General features: G+C 33.4%; 1 protein-coding gene across 2 annotated transcripts in view; it reads left to right on the top strand.

Moving 5' to 3' along the window:
• Positions 1-20,225, top strand: part of LOC132708819 (lachesin) — a 98,051-nt gene that overhangs the window by 35,117 nt on the left and 42,709 nt on the right. For both annotated transcript variants that reach the window (XM_060681418.1, XM_060681417.1), the window contains exon 2: positions 15,381-15,510. In XM_060681418.1, coding sequence (XP_060537401.1) covers positions 15,432-15,510 — 79 coding nt within the window. In that variant the 5' untranslated portion in view covers positions 15,381-15,431. The remainder of the gene's footprint in view (positions 1-15,380; positions 15,511-20,225) is intronic.

Raw genomic sequence — 20,225 nt, 5'->3', positions numbered from 1 at the left:
TTTAATATCTTAGCGAAATTTTAGTTGCTTTCCTATGGCATATTACATTTTGTTGATTTATGAACTAATTTGATAAACTCGGCTTCTGTAAGGTGACTGTACTTGATGCCCTAGATATATTAATATGAAAGGAAAAAATGATAAGAAACATCTGAAACGCGACTGTAATTAGCGAGTAATTTTGGGTCAAATTTACACATTCATATTTTTGCAAATTCATCTTCTCCCATAAGAAATTCAAAACAAATTGGCAAAAAGAAATTCTTAGCTAAATAGAGTTACGAAGAGAAATGATAAAAACTATAATAATCTAACTACTACGGACAAGAAAAATGCTGCTTCTGTTTGAAGTTTGAATTTTCCCGATTTGAAGCAACACGAATGCGAATCATATTTCGTAAACATTTTCAACGTTGGATTTTAGTGATTTTTTTTACCTGTTTAGCTATTTAGCAAAATGCCTTGAATTATAAATTAATTTAATATTTTAGGGTCATGAAAAATAAAAATTTCCTGTCATTTCCAGGTTAGTGATTAAACTAAAAAAATAATAATACGGATACGCACGCAAAACACTAACTATAAACTAAAACAAAATGGTATGCTGCTACGGCTAATAAGAGACTTTCCAAAAATTTAATATTGCACATTCGTAATCATAGAGGACTGAAAAGGACGCTGGTTTCTCAATATCGGAAACCAATAGTTTTTTTTTTAATAAATTTTAATCACTGTGGATGCTTTAAAATCGTTAAGAATTTAGCAGCTACGATTTAAATTATTTAGTGTGTTCATTTTTCAAGGAAACTTCCACAGGCTAGTGCAAAACTTCTGAATTCTTGCTGCGTCGGTCGTTAATCAATCGAACATGTGTAAATAAAATTTAATGTAATAGTTAACAATCCATTAGGTTAGAAATATGAAAACTATATGCTATATTAAAAACAAAACTAAATAAAACTGATATGCTCGGATGGGTACGTTAACAAAAAAAAAAAAACAAATGCATTATAAATAAAATGACACATGAATTTTATTGCACTCTAATAAAAAGAGTTGAACAATTTTTATCAAAACATTTATATATTTTTATATACCTATAGAATGGATAATAGAATAGTACCAGAAAGTCAGTGCGGTTTTAAACGAAAGTCAAGTACTGCGAATGCTTTTTATGAGTGTCATCGATGACATTGCCCGAGTCACTGACAAAAAACTAACGAGTGCCTTAATACTTTTGGAATTTTCGAAGACATTCGATACGGTATGGGGTGCCGCAAGGTTCCATTTTATTTTTATTTTAAATTTTTGCAAAGTTCAGGCATATGCCGACGATACTCAATTGTATTGCTGTTTTGATTTTAATTGTAGCACGGATGCAGAGGTATTTGTAAATTAAGATCTTTACAAGATTAGTGAACTTTGTGAACCCATCGAGATCGCCTTTAATGGAAATAAAAATAAAGTTAAGCTACTTAAACAAAATATTAATATAATGTTAGATAATATTAAACTTTCCGTTGTAGATTCAGCTAAACATTTGGGGGTGATCATAGATTGTGATCTAAGATTTCGTGAATATTTGAAAAATATCTTTCAAAAGGCACATTTCTCACTAAAAATCTTATATATTAAATATTTTAAATTTTAGACTAAGGAAACAATTATGTGAGTCACTTGTTCTCTCACATTTTAACTACTGTGATGTAGTGTATGGTTTTATTATTGATAACGAGTGTAAGTGGCTTATTCAAAGGTAGCAGAATGCTTGTGTTCGTTTTATTATGGGTTTTCAAAAATATGACCATGTATCTGCTGCATATCGTCAACTTAATTGGCTGAAAATGGAACAAAGAAGAGCTCTTCATTTCAACATATTCGTTATGAAAACTATCCATAACCTCGATTCACCCACTTTGGTGAGAGAGCGGCTTACTCCTAGGAGTACTATCCATTCTGTGAATGTAGGATACAGAATACAGATCTTTCACATTCAACGCGATTCGCGTTTGTAATTCTTCGTCATAGGAATTCAGTAACGATTTTGCAGGTACTTTTCGTATTTTATTTGTTGTTCATCCATTTTTTATTTCAGTAAATAGTGCGCAATTTATTAATTATATTTATAGTTATTTAGCGGTTCAATAGAGTAGTTATTCAAAGCTAGACTGCGCCGCTTTTGAGCTATCTGTTTACTTTGTTTTGAAAAATATTAATATTGTATATTGTTTTTTGTTTGTTGTAATATAGGCTATTTATTATTATTATTATATATTTATAAAATTACTGTAAAAATTACTTATAAAAAAGATTAAAGCGTTCAAAAGAATGAGACGAGAAAATTGTGAACTTATTACCTTCACACACACACAAACAAAAGAAAAATAATAACAAAAAATGCGCAAGCAATATAGGTTTTACCCATAGTGGAAAACCTTATCATTTCGTACGTAAAAGTTTAGCCCACAAGCAGTTACATGAGTCTTGAAGACCCCGAATGATCTATTTATCCATATTAATTATAGTTGGTTTAGTGAACTAATATATAAGCGACTTGGGAGAGTATGAGGTTGTCACAAAGCTGAAGTTTTACACTTTGGCTTGGAAATATAGTAATTTAATTTAATGAAACCGCAAGGAATAGATATTTCCAACGATCCAAATTTGTCTTCCAATGAAAATATGATTGAATGATGTATTTTTGAGCTTACGTTTACCAGTCATTTCGCGTACAAATTTTTGAGGGTACACTATTATTCATTAAAAGCCGTAACACCCCCTTTTTACAGGCCGTATCGAGCCAGGAATAACGGAAACCAGAATGGATTTTAGGATAAGCCATCCCCGACATGGAAGCGGGAACAGCAATAGCCGCTAATTATTCTTCGGCTATGCAAGAGTATTGACACTGCAGCTGCTTGTTTTTATTAGTGAAACCGTGGCCATAGTAGCGAGGCAGCACAGTCACACCTTCTCCATGTTCGGCAGTTTACATTCTCCGCACGCCGTCCCGAAATTACAAATGGATGCCATTTAATTACATTGTCTTGGCAAGTAGTTATAAAAGTAACGGGGCGGCGGTCCTCGCTTGCCTCTCGCTTATTCCCTCGACTGATTTAAGAAATCGCAAGTTACTACGAACTCAACTCTAGCGGAAATTAACAATAATTATGGTATAGCATTACGCTGAAAAATTACTATTCCTTTCGACTGCCCAGAGGAAATTATGCCGGTCGAAGCCTTACAACATCCGGCTTTAGTAAATTTGACGCATTTGAAATATCACGAGTCGACCCTGGAAGAAGAATAGAGAGACCAGTCGCTTGCATTATAAAAATTGAAGCTAAAATATTATATTAAATTCAAAAAATCAATGTCAGAAAACCGATTGGCAAATAAAAACGCTCTCGAAAGTGAAAAACAAGAAGAACAGTAAGGATATTGGTAATGCATATCGAACTTCATTCAGGAATATGAGGAATTAAGTTTATAGCTTTAAACATTCCTGGATTGTCTGCGAAAGGAAGTACGTGACTTACGTAAGTAAAAGAGGAAATCTTATAAACAACGATTTTCCCAATCGTCACAACAACAGCTTCGTATTCGTTTTTCAATCATCACCAAAATTTGAAGCCTTTATAACTAAATTATTATTACCAAATAATATATATGTTAGATGACACATTCGAAAAAAACACTTAAGAGCAAAATACTGTTCAGAATATGTGATCTTTGTAAAAATAAACTTTTTGCAGCGTAGTTCTAATCTGACAAGTATTTTCGAAGAGTCGTTTTAAACGACGAGGGTTAGAAATTGTTATAGTATTGTATGTAAATGAACATTGAAAAAGTACAGTTTGATACCTAGGTGTAATATACTTGCCGTCATGACTAGTATTTTATGTGTGAAGATTTGAACCGTTAATCGGTTCCGAAATAAACATTGAGAGAGAAGACTTATTAATTTTATGTATCAAGCAAGAAATATCTGTTGTCTAAGCGGACCCAATTTCATTTAAGGGCAGATACGATATATAATCGACCTTTGGAATGCCACAACTAAAGCTTAAGCAAGAATTTCGCGGTTTCTTGTCCTAAAAGGACGCATTTTTTTTCTATCGCGCTCCTGCGGATCACCATGGAACTTCCGCAAAAACGATGTAATTTGATTGTGCATGCACCCCGTATAAAATGTCCTTCACATCTCGTCGTACTTCAGAGTTACAGCGAACATCGGTAAATATTAAAATTTGAACAAATCATAGTGTTGTGGAATGATAATTTTTCAAATATCTCGCGCCCTGTATAATTGACGAAATCTGAAACTCTCTCACGACACCGTTTGCGATAGTGTTCAAATAAAATTATCCCATCTTCAACGGTTTTTCATTTATCGCCAATAATTTATCCACAAAAACGGAAAATTTTGGGATATTTTAGACTTTTTGCCCACAAACGACCCACCCTATATATATATATATATATATATATATATATATATATATATATATATATATATATATATATATGAATATAGCTTTGAATTTTCCACGCGTCCTGGTTCAAGAATTTTTTGAAAATAGTAAATGGTTTTCGAGAAAATAAGTTTTTTCTGAAACCATGGAGTGCGCCGTAATAATAAATGACGTCATCGCGTCTAACAATAACGATTTCAATATGGATTTTTTCAAATATCCGAGCTGCGTATGTGATAGACGAAAACGGCAAATACAAAAATTGTAGCTCTTGATCCGGCCAATGACACCGTTTGAACCAATTAGCCATATTTTTTACGATTTTTGATTTGCGGCTAATAATTTACTCTGCAAAAGAACAATTTTCTAGGTCCTTTAAATTTTTGCCTATTATTTGAAAACCCTGTATATAATCGAAAAAATGCCCGAAATAAATGCACTGGATCTTCCGCGTCTGCCGGTTAAAGAATTTTGGCAATCGGATGAACGATTATGGAGGAAAACATATTTTTCTGGAAGTTAAAATAACCAAAAAAACATTTCAAACATTTTTAAAAAATACTTGGTAAAATTGGATTGCGCCCAATTTCTACCGTTTAAAGGTGGACACGGACTTTTACTTCTCTGTTAAATTTGAAGTTGATATCTGCAAATTTAGGACACTTAACACATTTCTCATTTAACACAGAATGTCGGGAACACCCTGTATAATAGGTGAAAACCTTATATACAAAAGTTTTTACTGTCTATTCCGGCTATATTATAATATAAAAGAAACTGAGATCTGAATCATAGTCTTTCAGTTATAACCAATTTTCAATAATAGAGAGTACCATTTTTCAGTTTTTTTGAATTTGCGGCGCACAATGTATATTTTTGAAAAATTGTCAAGAATTATAGAGCCGTATCTTCTGCTTCTTCTGGTTCAAGAATTTTTCTGGTCTCGAAAACAGTTTTTGAAAGATGATGTTTTTTGTAGACCCTTACACGCTCGCTTTTTTATTTTTTTAGAATACTTCCCTAGCCCTCAGGCCCCCCGTTTTCAATAGATTCCGTCACGGGGTAAAGCTGCATATATGTGCCAAATATGAAGTCGATTGATTCAAATTTCGGACAATTATCGTGTTTCATAGCAAGGTCCAAAAAACAGTCGAATATCGCGAAAAAAAGATGGATACCGGTGTCGGATGAGGACCATTTCTTATAAGCTTATGTGCATCGTGGAGGGTTAAAAAGGAGGCAAATCTCAATTTTGTAGCTCCAATGGTTCGAAAGTTATTCAGGAAAAACCAAAAGACGAGAACAGAGAACGGAGATCGGACAAAAAGAAATGTTTTTTTCGACGGTGATCATTTCTGTACCCACGTCGATCCCATAGGACCTACCGTTACCGAGATATATATTTTTTATACGAGCGCAGATACTTTCGAAAAATTCGATTTCATCGATTTTCGAAAGTAACAAGAATTTTGAAATTTCTGTTACGAAGGACGGACCAATATACTACGTCACGATAATCCAAAGATGAGAGCATGACTGAGTCACAGTCTTAATCTGACACCTTTCCTGAGGCAGTTATTGTGCATGTGCTATAGCACTGCGACTGGAATCTTCAGCTTGTGTCAAGTAGAACCGGCATTTAAATCATTATTAATATAATTCCGAAAAGCATAATAAACCGGTAAGTCTAACATGTAAACATGTATTTTTGGCAATAGATGAACAAAACTTTTAATCGAACAACATTCTTTGGCGTTTTTTGGATGGTTTACGCTGGAAAACAGTGAAATTTACGGAAAAAATCAGTTAAATTGGAAAAATCAACGCAATTTTTATTATATTATTTCAGCACCCCACAAAACGAAATGGCATAATACAAGACATGGGGTTGATTTTTGTTTCTATCATTATACATATCAGAACAAACGCTAACCACAGTAACTTTGCCACAGGAATAATGAGTTATATATATATATATATATATATATATATATATATATATATATATATATATATATATATATATATATATATATATATATATATATATATATATATATATATATATATATATATATATATATATATATATATATATATATATATATATATATATATATATATATATATATATATATATATATATAATATAGCAAAATCCGATAACAACAGAGCGAGCGAAATAATCTCATGTTGCTTTCGCGAATTATATTCACTTAATACTGAACTATCTCATCAACATCAACGCTTGGAGCATGTATTATTTGATGCGGATTTTGATTAATAGTAAAGTTTGGCCATATATGAAATAGGTTCTATATTTCTAACATCTTTGTTAACAAAAGAGCACCTGAATACGTTATAATTTAAGAGAAACTAACTAATAAAGTCAATTAATAAAAAGATATATATAAAAAAAGAGCACAGTGCTTGATTCGGAAGAAAAGCGTTTACGAACCGCAACTGTGGAACAAATTCTGGCTTTTTTTTAATGGAAAAATGATAAGCAAAAATCGGATAGGGTTTTTCCTAAAAGAAAAAAAAAAGAAAAATTTAGGTATCAATATTCGATTTGTTTGGGTAAACAGCTGACAGACAGAATTTTGGCCGATATAATACGAATCCGAGCAGCGGCTATTTTGTATACACTGTCATGGCGGCAAACACTAATGGTAAAATGATTGACCTATAACTGCGGGCTGCCACTAACGCCTCTGCTGGCCTGTCAGTGACAGCGATCATTTTCAGAGTGTTAATGAAGGGTTTTTTGAATATCAACCCCCCCAATAGTTCATTGGGGACAACCAGCGGGTCTAGTCTCGTCAGATAGTACACATTATTGGCGTTGACAGCATCGGCTTGGTCATTTATAAGCGCAAGGTCAATTAGATGTACACGGATTCCTGCGTTTGATGGGTGATGCGGAGTGACAGTTTTGAGTTTTGCCCAGTCTCTGTCACCACTAACGAGGGGAGACTTCGATGCGACACCGACCGGGGGGTGAATAATTTCCCGAATAAACTTTTCGCGCATTTTAAAACCATCCATATTTAATCCCGAACGATCCCGCTTAAGCCGACAGCGATTTTTTCACTTTCTCACTTGCCTGATGGGACATTACGATTTTAACGTGCCATATGTGGAGCTTTCGGCAACAACGACCTAATATTATATTAAAGGCGACTTTTTCTCTTTTTTCGAAGCAAAATATAAACGTTTAAAGTTTCTGAAGTAAAGTGAATGGCAGATGAAGCGAGACACAACAGACGTCTTTTACCAGTAGTAACCCATTTTTTTCTTAAATCCCTTCTGGTTATAGAGCGTGCGGTTAATTAAGATTTGAAAAAGCCGACTTGTGAGGTTCTTGATAATGTTGGATGAATCAATATCAGAAGCATTCTATAAACAAGAAAACAGTTTGTCTCATTTGTTTACTAATCTTGATCATTTTCCTTACAAATTATTTCTTTATACAGTTAATACGCTATGGACTATTACTTAGTTCCCGTTTTAAAATAAAAACAAAATTTCATTAAATGGCCATATTTCACATATCAACAAGAATTTCGCAACTACTTCGACAAAACTGGAAAATTTTCCGTTCAAAATTAACAAAAATTAAAATAAAATTTTATTTACAAATCCTCTTAAAGGGTAAAAAATCAACAATACATCGACATTCATAGAAATCCTAACAATTTGGGAACATCTTAGCAGGGTTTTAGAGATATTCCATTATAATCAATAATAACTTAATATTTTTTTATAAAACTTCTGGATTCTTCCTGCATCGATTTTTGTTGAGCTAAACTAGCTAGCGTTTCGCCAATCATTCTGTTGGCTTCTTCAGAGCATGACTGAAACTGGCTCGCATTTTTCTCTGTACCTGCTTTTATATCGTTCGGGGTCTCCTCATTTAGCTCCGCCGCCCTCAAACAATATAAGAGCAGGTACAGAGTAAAATGCGAGCCCGTTTCAGTCAAGCTCTGAAGAAGCCAACAGGATGACCGGCGAAATGTTAGCTAGTTCGATTCACCAACAACCGACGCAGCAAGAATTCAAAAGTTTTGTAGTAGCCTGTGGAATTAACAAATTAATATCATATAATGTCAATATTTGCGTCAAGATGCGTATTTGTATAGTAGTTGAAAAAAATAAAATTAGACCTGAGTCAACGACGGATTCGAGCAGAACAAACATTACCAACAATACAAAATAATTAGAATTTTCCGCGACAAGTTAGACGAAGCCAATATTTACCTAAAGGTGTTTAATTGAACGTCAACATCAGCCGCTTGGCGGCCGTAAAATAGTGCGCGAAAATGTGGTAACGAAAAAAAAAAAAACTTAGAAGTGATTAGTTTCCTGATTGGTTTATCGCCAATCCATCCGCTCCGATAAATAAACAAAACAGAAATTTCATCGCCAACAATCGTTTCTACGCAAGGCTTTATTTAACGCGTATACCGAACACAAATGTAAAGAATTGTAATTTCGTTTTATCCACCAATTTATCACAAGGCGAGCGATTAAGCGAGCCCTATTAGTTACGAGCGGAGCTTTTAAAGCAACAATTACCCCTCGCACCATCCCATTTACCCCTTCCGTAGGTCTGTCTGCTCGGGGCTATCTAACAGAAAACGTTTTGCCACACACCGTAATGTGTTTCAGATACGTGCTTCAGTAAATGCATTTGCAGACAGAACTAAAAATCTTTTACTAACACGAAAGGGAAATGTTCAAGCATTAACCAAGATAGCCACCACGTTTTTACTGCTTCCATTTGCTATCTAAATAACTGCCACGCGTTTCTTGCCTATCGAACCTCACCCGTTATTAGTTTTCATTAAAAAAATTTATTACTTCCAATACTCTCCAAATCAACTAACACTCTTCTACAAAGCATTTGGTAATGTGCGATGTAGAGTTCTCCGAACGATATACCGGTTTTACGACATAACGCGGTATTTAACTTTGGTAAATTTTTATGCAGGTCTAACCTTCTGGCCTGCCTCGCTTAGGTTTCCCTTTGTAACTCTCAATAAATAGATTCCAAATTCCACAATGACGTTCCCGAACCGAACAAATGCTGAAAGCTGATGGATTTGTGTAGACGGTATTTATGGTTTGTAATAAAAATCAATTCTTCGTACGAATGGACGCAGTCTCTTGGCAACAGTCAATGTTAAAACTCCTACGCAACGCTTCATGTAAAGTTTTAATCGTTAAAATAATATTCTTCTGATACGTATCATATATCATATATATTCCGGCATGGTGCATGTCAATAGACTCTTTGGGGCCGCACGATCTTTCCGCGTTTTTCTTTCTTGGACACCATTCACAACAATGTCACGTACTGTGATATATGGTGTTTTAGTCATCTCGGACGTTAATTTTCATGATTTCACCAACCAAATCAACCAATAGTAAAGTGAGAACACATCCATTATAAATCGATTACCTACATAAGATTTTGTATTGGTTTCCTAGGAAAATATTTTGAGTCATTATATTAAACTCTAAAATTGGAAATCAATTTAAGCTTTCTAATGTGTTTTCAATATAAGGGATCAACCTATTTAAAATTCAACTTGAAATCGAGTTACCTCAAGAAGGGACTGTTTTATTTTATAAAAAGCACACAAATATTAATTAACGTAACAGTTTAATCAAATAAAATTTCCCTACTCTTAAAATACAATACTCCGCACGGCACAGTTCTTGTCGGCTAACATCTTAAATACGGCCCTGGTTTGTGGTACATGTGCTGAAAAGGATGGTCCCTTCCGCTTTACAACAGGCGGGTCTTAAACTCATTCCGAAGTCAAAACCATAAAAGGTTGTCAAAACGGTATATCGTTTGATGAACTTTACTGGGTTACCAAAATCAGCTAATATCTATCTATCTATCTATAATTTATTGTTTGTTTTATTTAATTATTTGCAAAAGCAAAGATTTTTAAACAACAGTAAATAATATTTGGCGGTGATTTTCTGCACACAAATAATCACCTGGATCCCACTAAGCTCGTAGTTACGAATATTGGCACAAAATGTAGGACCTCTAAACTATCAAATCGAAAATAATTATTAATATTATTAAATAATACGTACTTTTAAACTTCTAGTAACTAATTAACTCACTAATTTTGCAGAAGATACTAACCTATACGTAGGTATCTAATATATTTTTCTACTCCCGTCTGTAAAATACCTAATTACCCACCGATCTAGCGTGCGGGAAGCGTCACTTTACCACGTCAGTTTCGTTTCCCATGAATTCGAGCCATTTCCATGTCGAAAGAACGAAATATTGCAAAATTCTGCCCCTCTGCAGAATAATAGTTTTCGGGCGAGTATTGTTTGATTAGAAAGAATATTAGAATTAGGATCAGATATCTTAAATTTTATTTTATAAATTCCAACGTGTTGTTACTTATCTTTGTATGACTTTGATTTTTAAAAGGCTCGTCATTTGCTTTGCTGACTCATTTTTAGATGCTTTACAAAGGACGTCAATTCAAGAGGTGGAGTTTTTGCAAATAAAGGTATAAGTTGTATATTCAAGTTCAGTTTTTATCAGCAATTTTGTCTATTTTCCCTAAAAGGTACGCTTAAAAACTATAGGTGCTTTTTTAACATAATTGGGGAGCATGACTTTGTCATGCTTATTTTCATTTTTGCAAAATATATAGTTAGCTATAAAAACGTATTAACTTAGTTTTCAACTACAGGGTAGAAATACTCAGTAACGTAAATTCTCAGAAAGCGTAATAAAATTTAATAATTTTACACCGGACTTTCACGCAAGGCAGATGGAGAACTCATAATTTTATAGTTTCATGTGGAATAATTCGCAGGCACTTTGCAATTGCACCACAATTGTTCTGGGTTAAATAGCAGCACACACCTGCGTTTAGTAAGAATAATATAAGAGACGTTTTAATACGAAAAATACCTACTGAGCAATAATTATTATTGAACGACAGGCCGAGGTTGACTTCATTTCAGGCAGTGACAAATTATCAAAAAATTGTTAAGAGCCTTAAGTTATCCCCTAAAGAAAATCGATCGAAATAGTTGGAAGTCATTAATTTACCTCCGAGTTTAATCAGAAGACAACACTAATTTTATATTTGCGTGTTGAGAACTTCAGATATATCACTAGCGAAGAACGATTGAATTAAAAAAGGCAATATTGTGCTGGGTTCGCTTAAAGGCGGACGAAAAATTGCGCTCAGTGCCTTATCGGACAAAAACAAAAATATTTTGGTTTTCCAACAATCAAAACAATTTAAAATTGATCCGGGCACTAACAACCAAACCCTTGATGATACAGGAATACAAGGAAAAATATTTGACACCTTAAATAAGTACACAAATTTGTTCAGATTTTTACGAGAATATGTTTATTTACTCTGTGACAGTTGTTTCGATAACACCGTGTCTCTATCGAATATAACAACATCCATTGGGTAAAAATTTCCTTTGGTGGTATTGATATGTAGATGACGTTTTTGCTTGCTTCATTAGAACTGACAACTACGCACTTTTTTGAACTATAATAATAATAATAATAATAATAGCACTTTATATCCAACAGGTATCATTACCCAATTACTAAATACTAAATATAAATAATCCAATATATATACTAGGGGACGTAGAAACTAATCTTAAATCTACTAATCTTATAACTAAAAAAATGAAGAAGGAAGGAATGAGAAAGAAAAGGATAAGACTTATCGGTACGGATAACCCGACGCCCATCGAAATTGCTGAAGTATGGCCTGGAGACCATCATAATATAAATCGAAGTGCGATGATTGTTTGTTGTTTGTAATAGGGTTTTGAAAATGGATATTGGACCTGGGTATCTGCAGTAAGAATGTTGATTTGATGTCTTCCTTCCAGCCGCGGCACATGAAAGCGTAATTGTTCCAGAAGAAACGGACAATCGACTCCGTAATGAATTAACTTATAGAGAAATGAAACAGATTGCAAGTCTCTGCGCAAGCTCAGGGGCAGTATAGCGAACCTTCTTAGCAGAAGATCGTGATCAGCTCCGCTCTCAGGATAGGAACCGTCCTCCCTGAACATTAGATACTTTAGTAACCTTCTCTGCACACTCTCAATCGACTGAGTGTGGCAGTCATAAATTGGTGACCATATCAGCGAGCCATAGTCAAGCTTGGTCCTAACGTAACAGTTAAATAACAATTTAACAGTCGCTGAGCTACAAAAATGCCTGCAATTTTTATTACGAATTCTGAAATTTGCATTGAACTAGAAACCATTTTAGTAATGTGAGGTACAAAAGAGAACGACTGGTCAAATAAAATCCCCAGATCCTTCACAGTGGCAAGTCTAGTCAGGACAGTACCATCCATATTCTAATTAAAGACTTTAGGAGTTTTTGTCGGTGGTAAGAAACCATATTACACTTGCTGACGTTAAGATGTAATTTACTTTTAGCACACCACTGACTGAGAATATTGATGTTGTCCTGGAGATTCATGCTGTTCGTGCCAGTTTCAATGCATTCATATAGTTTTAGGTCATCCGCATAGGCAAGCTTGTTGCAGATGATCAAAGATATGAGATCGTGTATAAATATATTGAAAAGAAGAAGTCCAAGGTTTGAACCTTGAGGCACGCCAGCTGGAAAAAAAGGAACTGATCTAAACCCCTCAATCTCAACAAACTTTCGACGTTTCACCACATAGGACCTCAATACTGTAATGAGCGAATCAGAGAAACCAAATTTATGAGATGCTTTTTCAGTCAGTAATTGATGATCTATCTGGTCAAATGATTTGTGGAAGTCGGTATATATAACGTCAACTTGACCTTGTTTGTTCAGAGAGTCACAGACATACGAAGACATACGAAGACCATGTTGTTGCGTAGATAGTTTATTTCTAATTTGAGCAGTAATAAATTTATTTAATATAATCCCGAATATTTTAGAAAAATTGCACAAGATCGAAATAGGTCGGTAGTTTTCAACTACAGAAGGATCACGTTTTTTGAGAATAGAATAAACTATGACATATTTCCAAGGCTCTGGATAAACACCCGTTTCAAGTATCAGGTTAAAAACGTGACATAAAGGAGTACGCAGTGCGTGGGAACAGTCTCTCACGATAAAACTTGGTATGCTATCAGGACCGGCGGTAATTTTGTTTTTGAGTGCTTCGCTTGCTGACAAGACATTCTGGATAGTAAGGTTAGGTATTATGCACAAAATAATACATAAAAAACAGTATCAAATAACCCTGAACTTACTGAACTGAAAAATACATAGGAGAACACAGTACCAAAGCTTTTGTCGAAGTGCTTATAAAAGTGAAAATACAATTAGAAAACAGTTAAAAAACAAAAAAGTGAGGTCCTAAAATTTGACCCTATGAAAAACGTGTCAATAACAGTTTGGTATATAATTACCCTACTCACTTAAATTCAGAAAAAAAGAACAATTTTGAAGTATTTCATGAGGCATTAATAAGTAGAAAATAATGCACCTTTTTAAAAATTAAATACCTGGAAAAAACGCTATTATATATAGCAGCATGTAGTGTTAAATAATTACATTTGATAAAGAGACAGACATAGAATTGCTTATTTAACGTGCTAAATGGATTTTCATTAAGTAGAAGTTCAGTTTTCTTTATTTGAGTATATAAACAATCATAGAATGAACAAATACACAGACAGACAAGAACTTTAAAAAAAACAGACCCGACATTTAATATTCCCTAAATAAAATGTAATCCCGATAAGGAGCTCTTACAAACTATTTGCCATCTTTTTTTTTCTACTAGAAGAAAAACACAATGTTGTGAATACACACTAGATAAATTCTCAGTTTTTAATATAGTCAAACTGTGACCGACAGTGATGCAAGTGGATAGAGAAAACACTGAATGTTTAGCGAAAGGGGAAACAGCCATTTGTGTGTTATATGAGTTACAGGCTTTCATCTGCTCCGCGTCACCAAGCCACCACTATTATCAAAACCGTGAGGTCTGATCCCAAGGAAACCCTTTAATTATGGAAGAAGTTAAAATAGGTCCTCGTGGACGTTCGTTCGTTCTCAAAATTATAATCTGTAACGTGACACATTAATGAAATGTCACATCACGTTTTAGTAAAAACTTAGTACAGCATTTGTGGCAGTTGTTGAGAAATGCATTTTTTAAATTAAATGTTTCTATGATATCCGATTAAAGTTTACTTGGTTTCGAAAAGGCAATGCGGCTCTGGTCTCGCTTAAAGGACCATGAAAGATTGTATTTTCAGAGAACGTTGCTTTGTTAATTTACTCCAACGTGACATACTGATGAAATGTCACATCAGCCTCTATACGGAAATTGGGAAAGTATTGTAATTGAGAAGTCTGAGTGACAGGCGTGTTCTTTATCAGCTTCACTATATTTCGGCCGCTTGACGTTTTCTGGCGCATACTAAATTTTTAATGGCGGTCCCTTAAAAGTTCAATGGTTTTTTTTTCGGCCATTCCGCCCAAAAATTGCAGCGAACATTTATAATTTCATCAGATATCGCCGCCCTTTTACAAAACATCAACCGATTTCGTCAGTTCTTCCTTAAATAAAAAAATAATAACGCCACCATCAATTAAATTCCAATTCAATTTTAATTTGACTTTTTCGTTTAAAAGCCGAAGAATCAGAAGTTTTGCATAAATTAAATTTGCCCGCATTTAATTTGTTGTTTTAACTGGATTTTGTTCGAATCATCTCAGTATCCGCATTTTAATTGCTTTATAATTATTTCAGTATGCATGTTTTATAAATAATTAGGTTTCAAGCAGAAAATAAACGTGTCCTATCCGTTAAACTTAATTATTGGAAGAAGGAAAGTTTATTCTGTCTTTTCCAGGACCATGGAAGTCACGGCACATATAGCTGGAGTAGATTGAACTGGGCAATCATGCATATTCGACAAACTTTTAGCAGTGTTTCGGTTCAACCACATCTGCTCTATATTCTGCTATTATTTCAATGTAATGGTAAGTCATTTTCCATAAAGTTCGATTTTATTGTTGCAATTCGGATTGTTTGAAAACTGAGACAATCGAAACTTCGATTTAACTTATGCAATGTACGGTTTTAAAAATATCGGGATATAGATAAGGGTTGAGACTGAAAAGGATTTTTTGTAAGTCAGTCATCAACCATTTGTTATATATAGCAATATCCACAATAGTTTGAAATTGTTTCCACGATTGAAGCAATTATGAATAAATCTAATATTAAAGAGGTAAATTCGTTATGTGCAAATGACAACAAATAATCAAAATCGCAAATTTTGATTTAATAACTTCCAATATCCGTAATCAGTAGTATATTGAGCATTTTTCTAAAGCTTGATTAAATGATTCAAGAGAACAAAATAACATTCTAAGGAAAAAAGTCTCCACAAAAAACAGATAATTATTTCTTTACGAATGATTTATAAATATGGAAAAAATTGCAGCCTATTCAATTTGAATAATGGTGGCATCAATTCAATCGCATATGGTAACATCAAAAATAAAGAATATTTCTATATATAATCGTACATGGATAGATACAGAGGCAATTTATATTTTCTAATGACCTTGTTTCCTATATTGCGTAATTTTTATATATACAGTGTTTCCAATCCAAAGATCGGGTCGCATGGGGATATTGGAAACCATAGAAAATACAGGGTTAGTTAAATTAGGAAAGTTTTACTAGAAACTGAAATTTGACCGCAAACTGATTCCAGCGCGAATCGTTCCTCAGAAATTCGAGAAAATATAAAAAGTTATCTGTGAAGCCAAACTGGATCTTGAGATTAGTACATTATTTGAAAAATTTTGTAAGAAAATCTGACGACACCAATTGTTTAATTTGCTTTTAAGATACACCATAGATTATTAATTTTTGTATCGGCGCCATATTGAATATTTCCGTTATTAGACAAAGCATAAAACATGCTCTTCAATAATCAGATGAAGTATTTATCGTCATTTAGAGTTAGAAGTAGTGAGATATAATCGCTCTCAAGAGAAATTCCGAAAAACAAAAGTATTGACCGTCAAATCAAATTAACAGTTTTTAGATTTCAATTATTGCTATAATTATTGACAGTTTAACTTCAGTTAGTTTAATTAGGTGGGTTGCCTTTTAATTTGTTTAAAAATGGAAGACAATTTTCTTTTGAGAATATATTCGACATGTTAAAGTGTTACACCCTGTGCAACATTCGACAAGCTGAGCAGATGTATTTAAATAATTATCTTGAATGTATTACCGCCAGATAAGAATATTTGGTAGACTGGTTGCCAATTTATTGAAGGATGGTTAGATTAAAAAAAACAGTTATTAAAAGAAATAAATTATGCTGTTAGCTGTAATAGAAGACTATACTGCACTGGTTAGAAACATAGGACAAGCAAGTGGCACGTCAAAAAGGATAGCACATTTTAAAGAAAATTTGTTTAAATATATTACGTCATTGACTTTTCCATATGCAATCAATCGACTGACAAAACTTGTGTTTTTGCTTGCTTTTGTGTCTCTAAGAATAATAATAAATCATATAGAGGCCCTGCCTATGCTTATAGTACAGGAACTCGTGAAGCAACAATCTAACAAAATTTTGAGAAGGTCTGTTCAATATGGGCATGGGCGAGATTTGAAATTTCGTTTTTAAGCAATGACAGTTCTAATTATAAATTCTGATGTTCGACCCTTAAGGCCTTGCGACTTTCAACAACCAACATGGCAGGTCGTCAATGTTTGGATGCTGCATTTTTACGGCAGTATTTTCTCAAAATATGTCGAAATCCTATTACATTTTTAGGCAAAAAAGGAATTAAATTGTGAAAAGCATCGTTAAAAGAAATTAGCGACAAGTGCATGGTTAATATTATGCTGAATTACAGCATACTGATCGGCGTTTTTAATATAATTCTGTAAGCAGTTTGGCGTTTTGGTTCTTTAGGCCCTATAGACACGATACCAGCTATTTTTTCCAAAATTTGTGCCCATAAATTGGCGCAAACAGTTTGTTTTTATAAACTCATTGTTTAACCTCCATTGAAAATGTAAATGTAAAAAGTTCGAATTCACGAAATATGACTCTTAAAGCACCTAATATAGACTCAACGCCCATTCTTTCATCGCAAGTCTAGTAATTGCAGAAAGTTTCGCCTCTCAAATACATAATTATGAAAAGTACCAATTGACAATTTCATTAAAAAAGTGTAGGTATTGGAAAATGTAACCAAGAAAATTAAAAACTAATATAAAACAAGTCAATAAACCATATAACAGAATTAAAATTACCAAACCCTAAAAAGTGTAGTTTATTGTCTCAAAATTTAAAAAACATTTTGCTAGCAAAAATTGCACGGCGGGTACCGCAAAAAATTCCCCGTTAAAAATATTTAACAGCAATTGTCAAATGCTAAAAATACATGTAGAAATTGCATTGTCTCTACCGGGCTTTAGATATTAGTGAGATAGATAGATATGTGTGAGTTGAACAATAATTTAGCTATATTTTATTGCAATTTGGATTTATATGTAAATAACCAAAAAGAGAGAATCATAACCACCAAAAACAACAATGTCATAGACAGAAAAATTACGGCAATGTGACAATTCGGTTAGATGAGGGTGACGTATGCCCAAAAAATCCACACCTTCTCTACGAAAACGTCATAGCCACCTGCGGCGCATCACTTTTTACAGTAGTAGGGCCACTATATTATCTTATAGCTATATGTGATAAATGCATCACGTAATACATCATTTAAAATCATTTTAATTTTAATTTCATTTAATAATGAAAATATTCAATATGGTGCTCATAATAAAATTTAATGTGGTGTATCTTGAAAACAAATGAAAACAAAAATAGAAAATCCCACATTTTATATTTTCTAGAATTTCTCAGAAATTATTCACGCTGGAATCATTTTGTGGGCAAATTTAAGTTTGTCACTAAATTAATTAAAGCTATCCTAATTTAACCGACTCTGTTGTTACCTCCTATGGTTTCCGGTATCCTCATGCTATCGCATAATTATATTCTATATATATTATATAGTATATCAGATTTTTGTTTATGAGAAAATCAGAAACCAAGAAATATTATAAAAGTAACTAAACTCGGTAGTACCTACTCCACAAATCCAAAAAAAATGTTGAGTACTTTACTACAGACTTCTCTTTCTTCTGTTCTCAACTAATCCAGTGTTGTTGTGGACTATTTTTTGCATTTAAAAAATAATACATCAATTTGATATTTGAGCTTGTGATTATTATTTACGAAATACATAGTGGAAAATGTTAATAGCACCAATTTATTTGGAGGCCAATGGGTTATTTTCAAATATAAAAGACAAATAAGTTATGTTTTTTCTTTTACGCATCTGGCAGCGAGAGTGAGAGAAGTCGAAAAAGAAAATACAAGATCGCTTTCGAAAAATCGTAGCTGGGTGGGGCAACTTTGTAGCGAGAAGTAGCTTTGTATTTTGAAAAGAAGCCGCTTCGCGGTTTCTTGTTGTATTGAAACGCATTGTTTTTCTATCGTGCTCCTGCGGACCACAATGGATTTTACGCAAAATCGATGTAATTTTATTATGCATACAAGCTGTGTAATCCGTTTTGCACGTCTCGCTGAACTTCAAAGTTTGATAAATGTTAAAATTTCTTACAAATAATAGCGATTTCCATTGATATTTTTCAAATATCTCGAGCACCCTGTATGATAGACGAAAGCTGGAAATCTCTCTCAACACGGTTTACGATACTGTTCAAATCAAATTATCGCATCTTTAACAGTTTTTCACTTATCTCCGATAATTTACCCACAAAAACAGAAATTCATAGAATATTTTAGATTTTTTTGCCCAAAAACGACACACTTTGTATATATAGAGGTTATAGCCCTGGAGCTCCTACGTTTGCTGGTATGATTTTTTCCAGTAGAGTAAGTGGTTTCTAAGAAAATACTTGTTTTCTGAAACCATGCGGAACGTGGAGGGCGAGAAATGGTAATTTTCATTTGGATTTTTTCAAATATCTCGACCAATGTGATACACGAAAACCGTAAATACAACAATTGTAGCTCTTGATGGGGCCTATAATAGCGTTTAAACCAATTAGCCATATATTCTACAAATTTTTGATTTACGGTAAATAATTTACTCTGGAAAAGAAGAATTTTCAGGGTTTTTTAGAATTGAAAAACCCTGTAAATTATCGAAAAAATGCCTAAAATTAAAGTTATAGTACCAGATATTCCGCGTTTGTTATTTCAAGAATTTTGTCGATCAAGTTAATAGTTTTTGAGGAAATATTTTTTTCTGGACATCAAAATAACCAAAAAAAATTATTTTTTTTTTTAAATGTGGACACGGACCTTTGCTTCGCTGCTAAATGTGAAGTTGATATCTGCAAATTTAGGACACTTAACACATTTCTCATTTAGCACGGAATTTCGGGAACACCCTGTACAATAGGTGAAAAGCTTAAATACAAAAGTTTTTGCAGTCTATGCGGGCTATATCGCAATGTAAAAGAAAGTGACATCTGAATCATAGTCTTTCAGAGCCAATTTTCAATAATAGGGGAAACCATTTTTCAATTCTTCCGAATTTGCGGCGCACCCTGTATATTTTTGAAAAATTCACAATTATAAAAGAATTTTTTTGTCTCGTAAACGGATTTCGAAAAAATGATCTTG

Source organism: Cylas formicarius, unplaced genomic scaffold (assembly GCF_029955315.1).
Source record: "Cylas formicarius isolate icCylForm1 unplaced genomic scaffold, icCylForm1.1 PGA_scaffold_12__32_contigs__length_19106922, whole genome shotgun sequence".
Classification (NCBI taxonomy): domain Eukaryota; kingdom Metazoa; phylum Arthropoda; class Insecta; order Coleoptera; family Brentidae; genus Cylas; species Cylas formicarius.
Note: the sequence above shows the minus strand (reverse complement) of the source record. Positions and strands in the feature narration are given on the sequence as shown.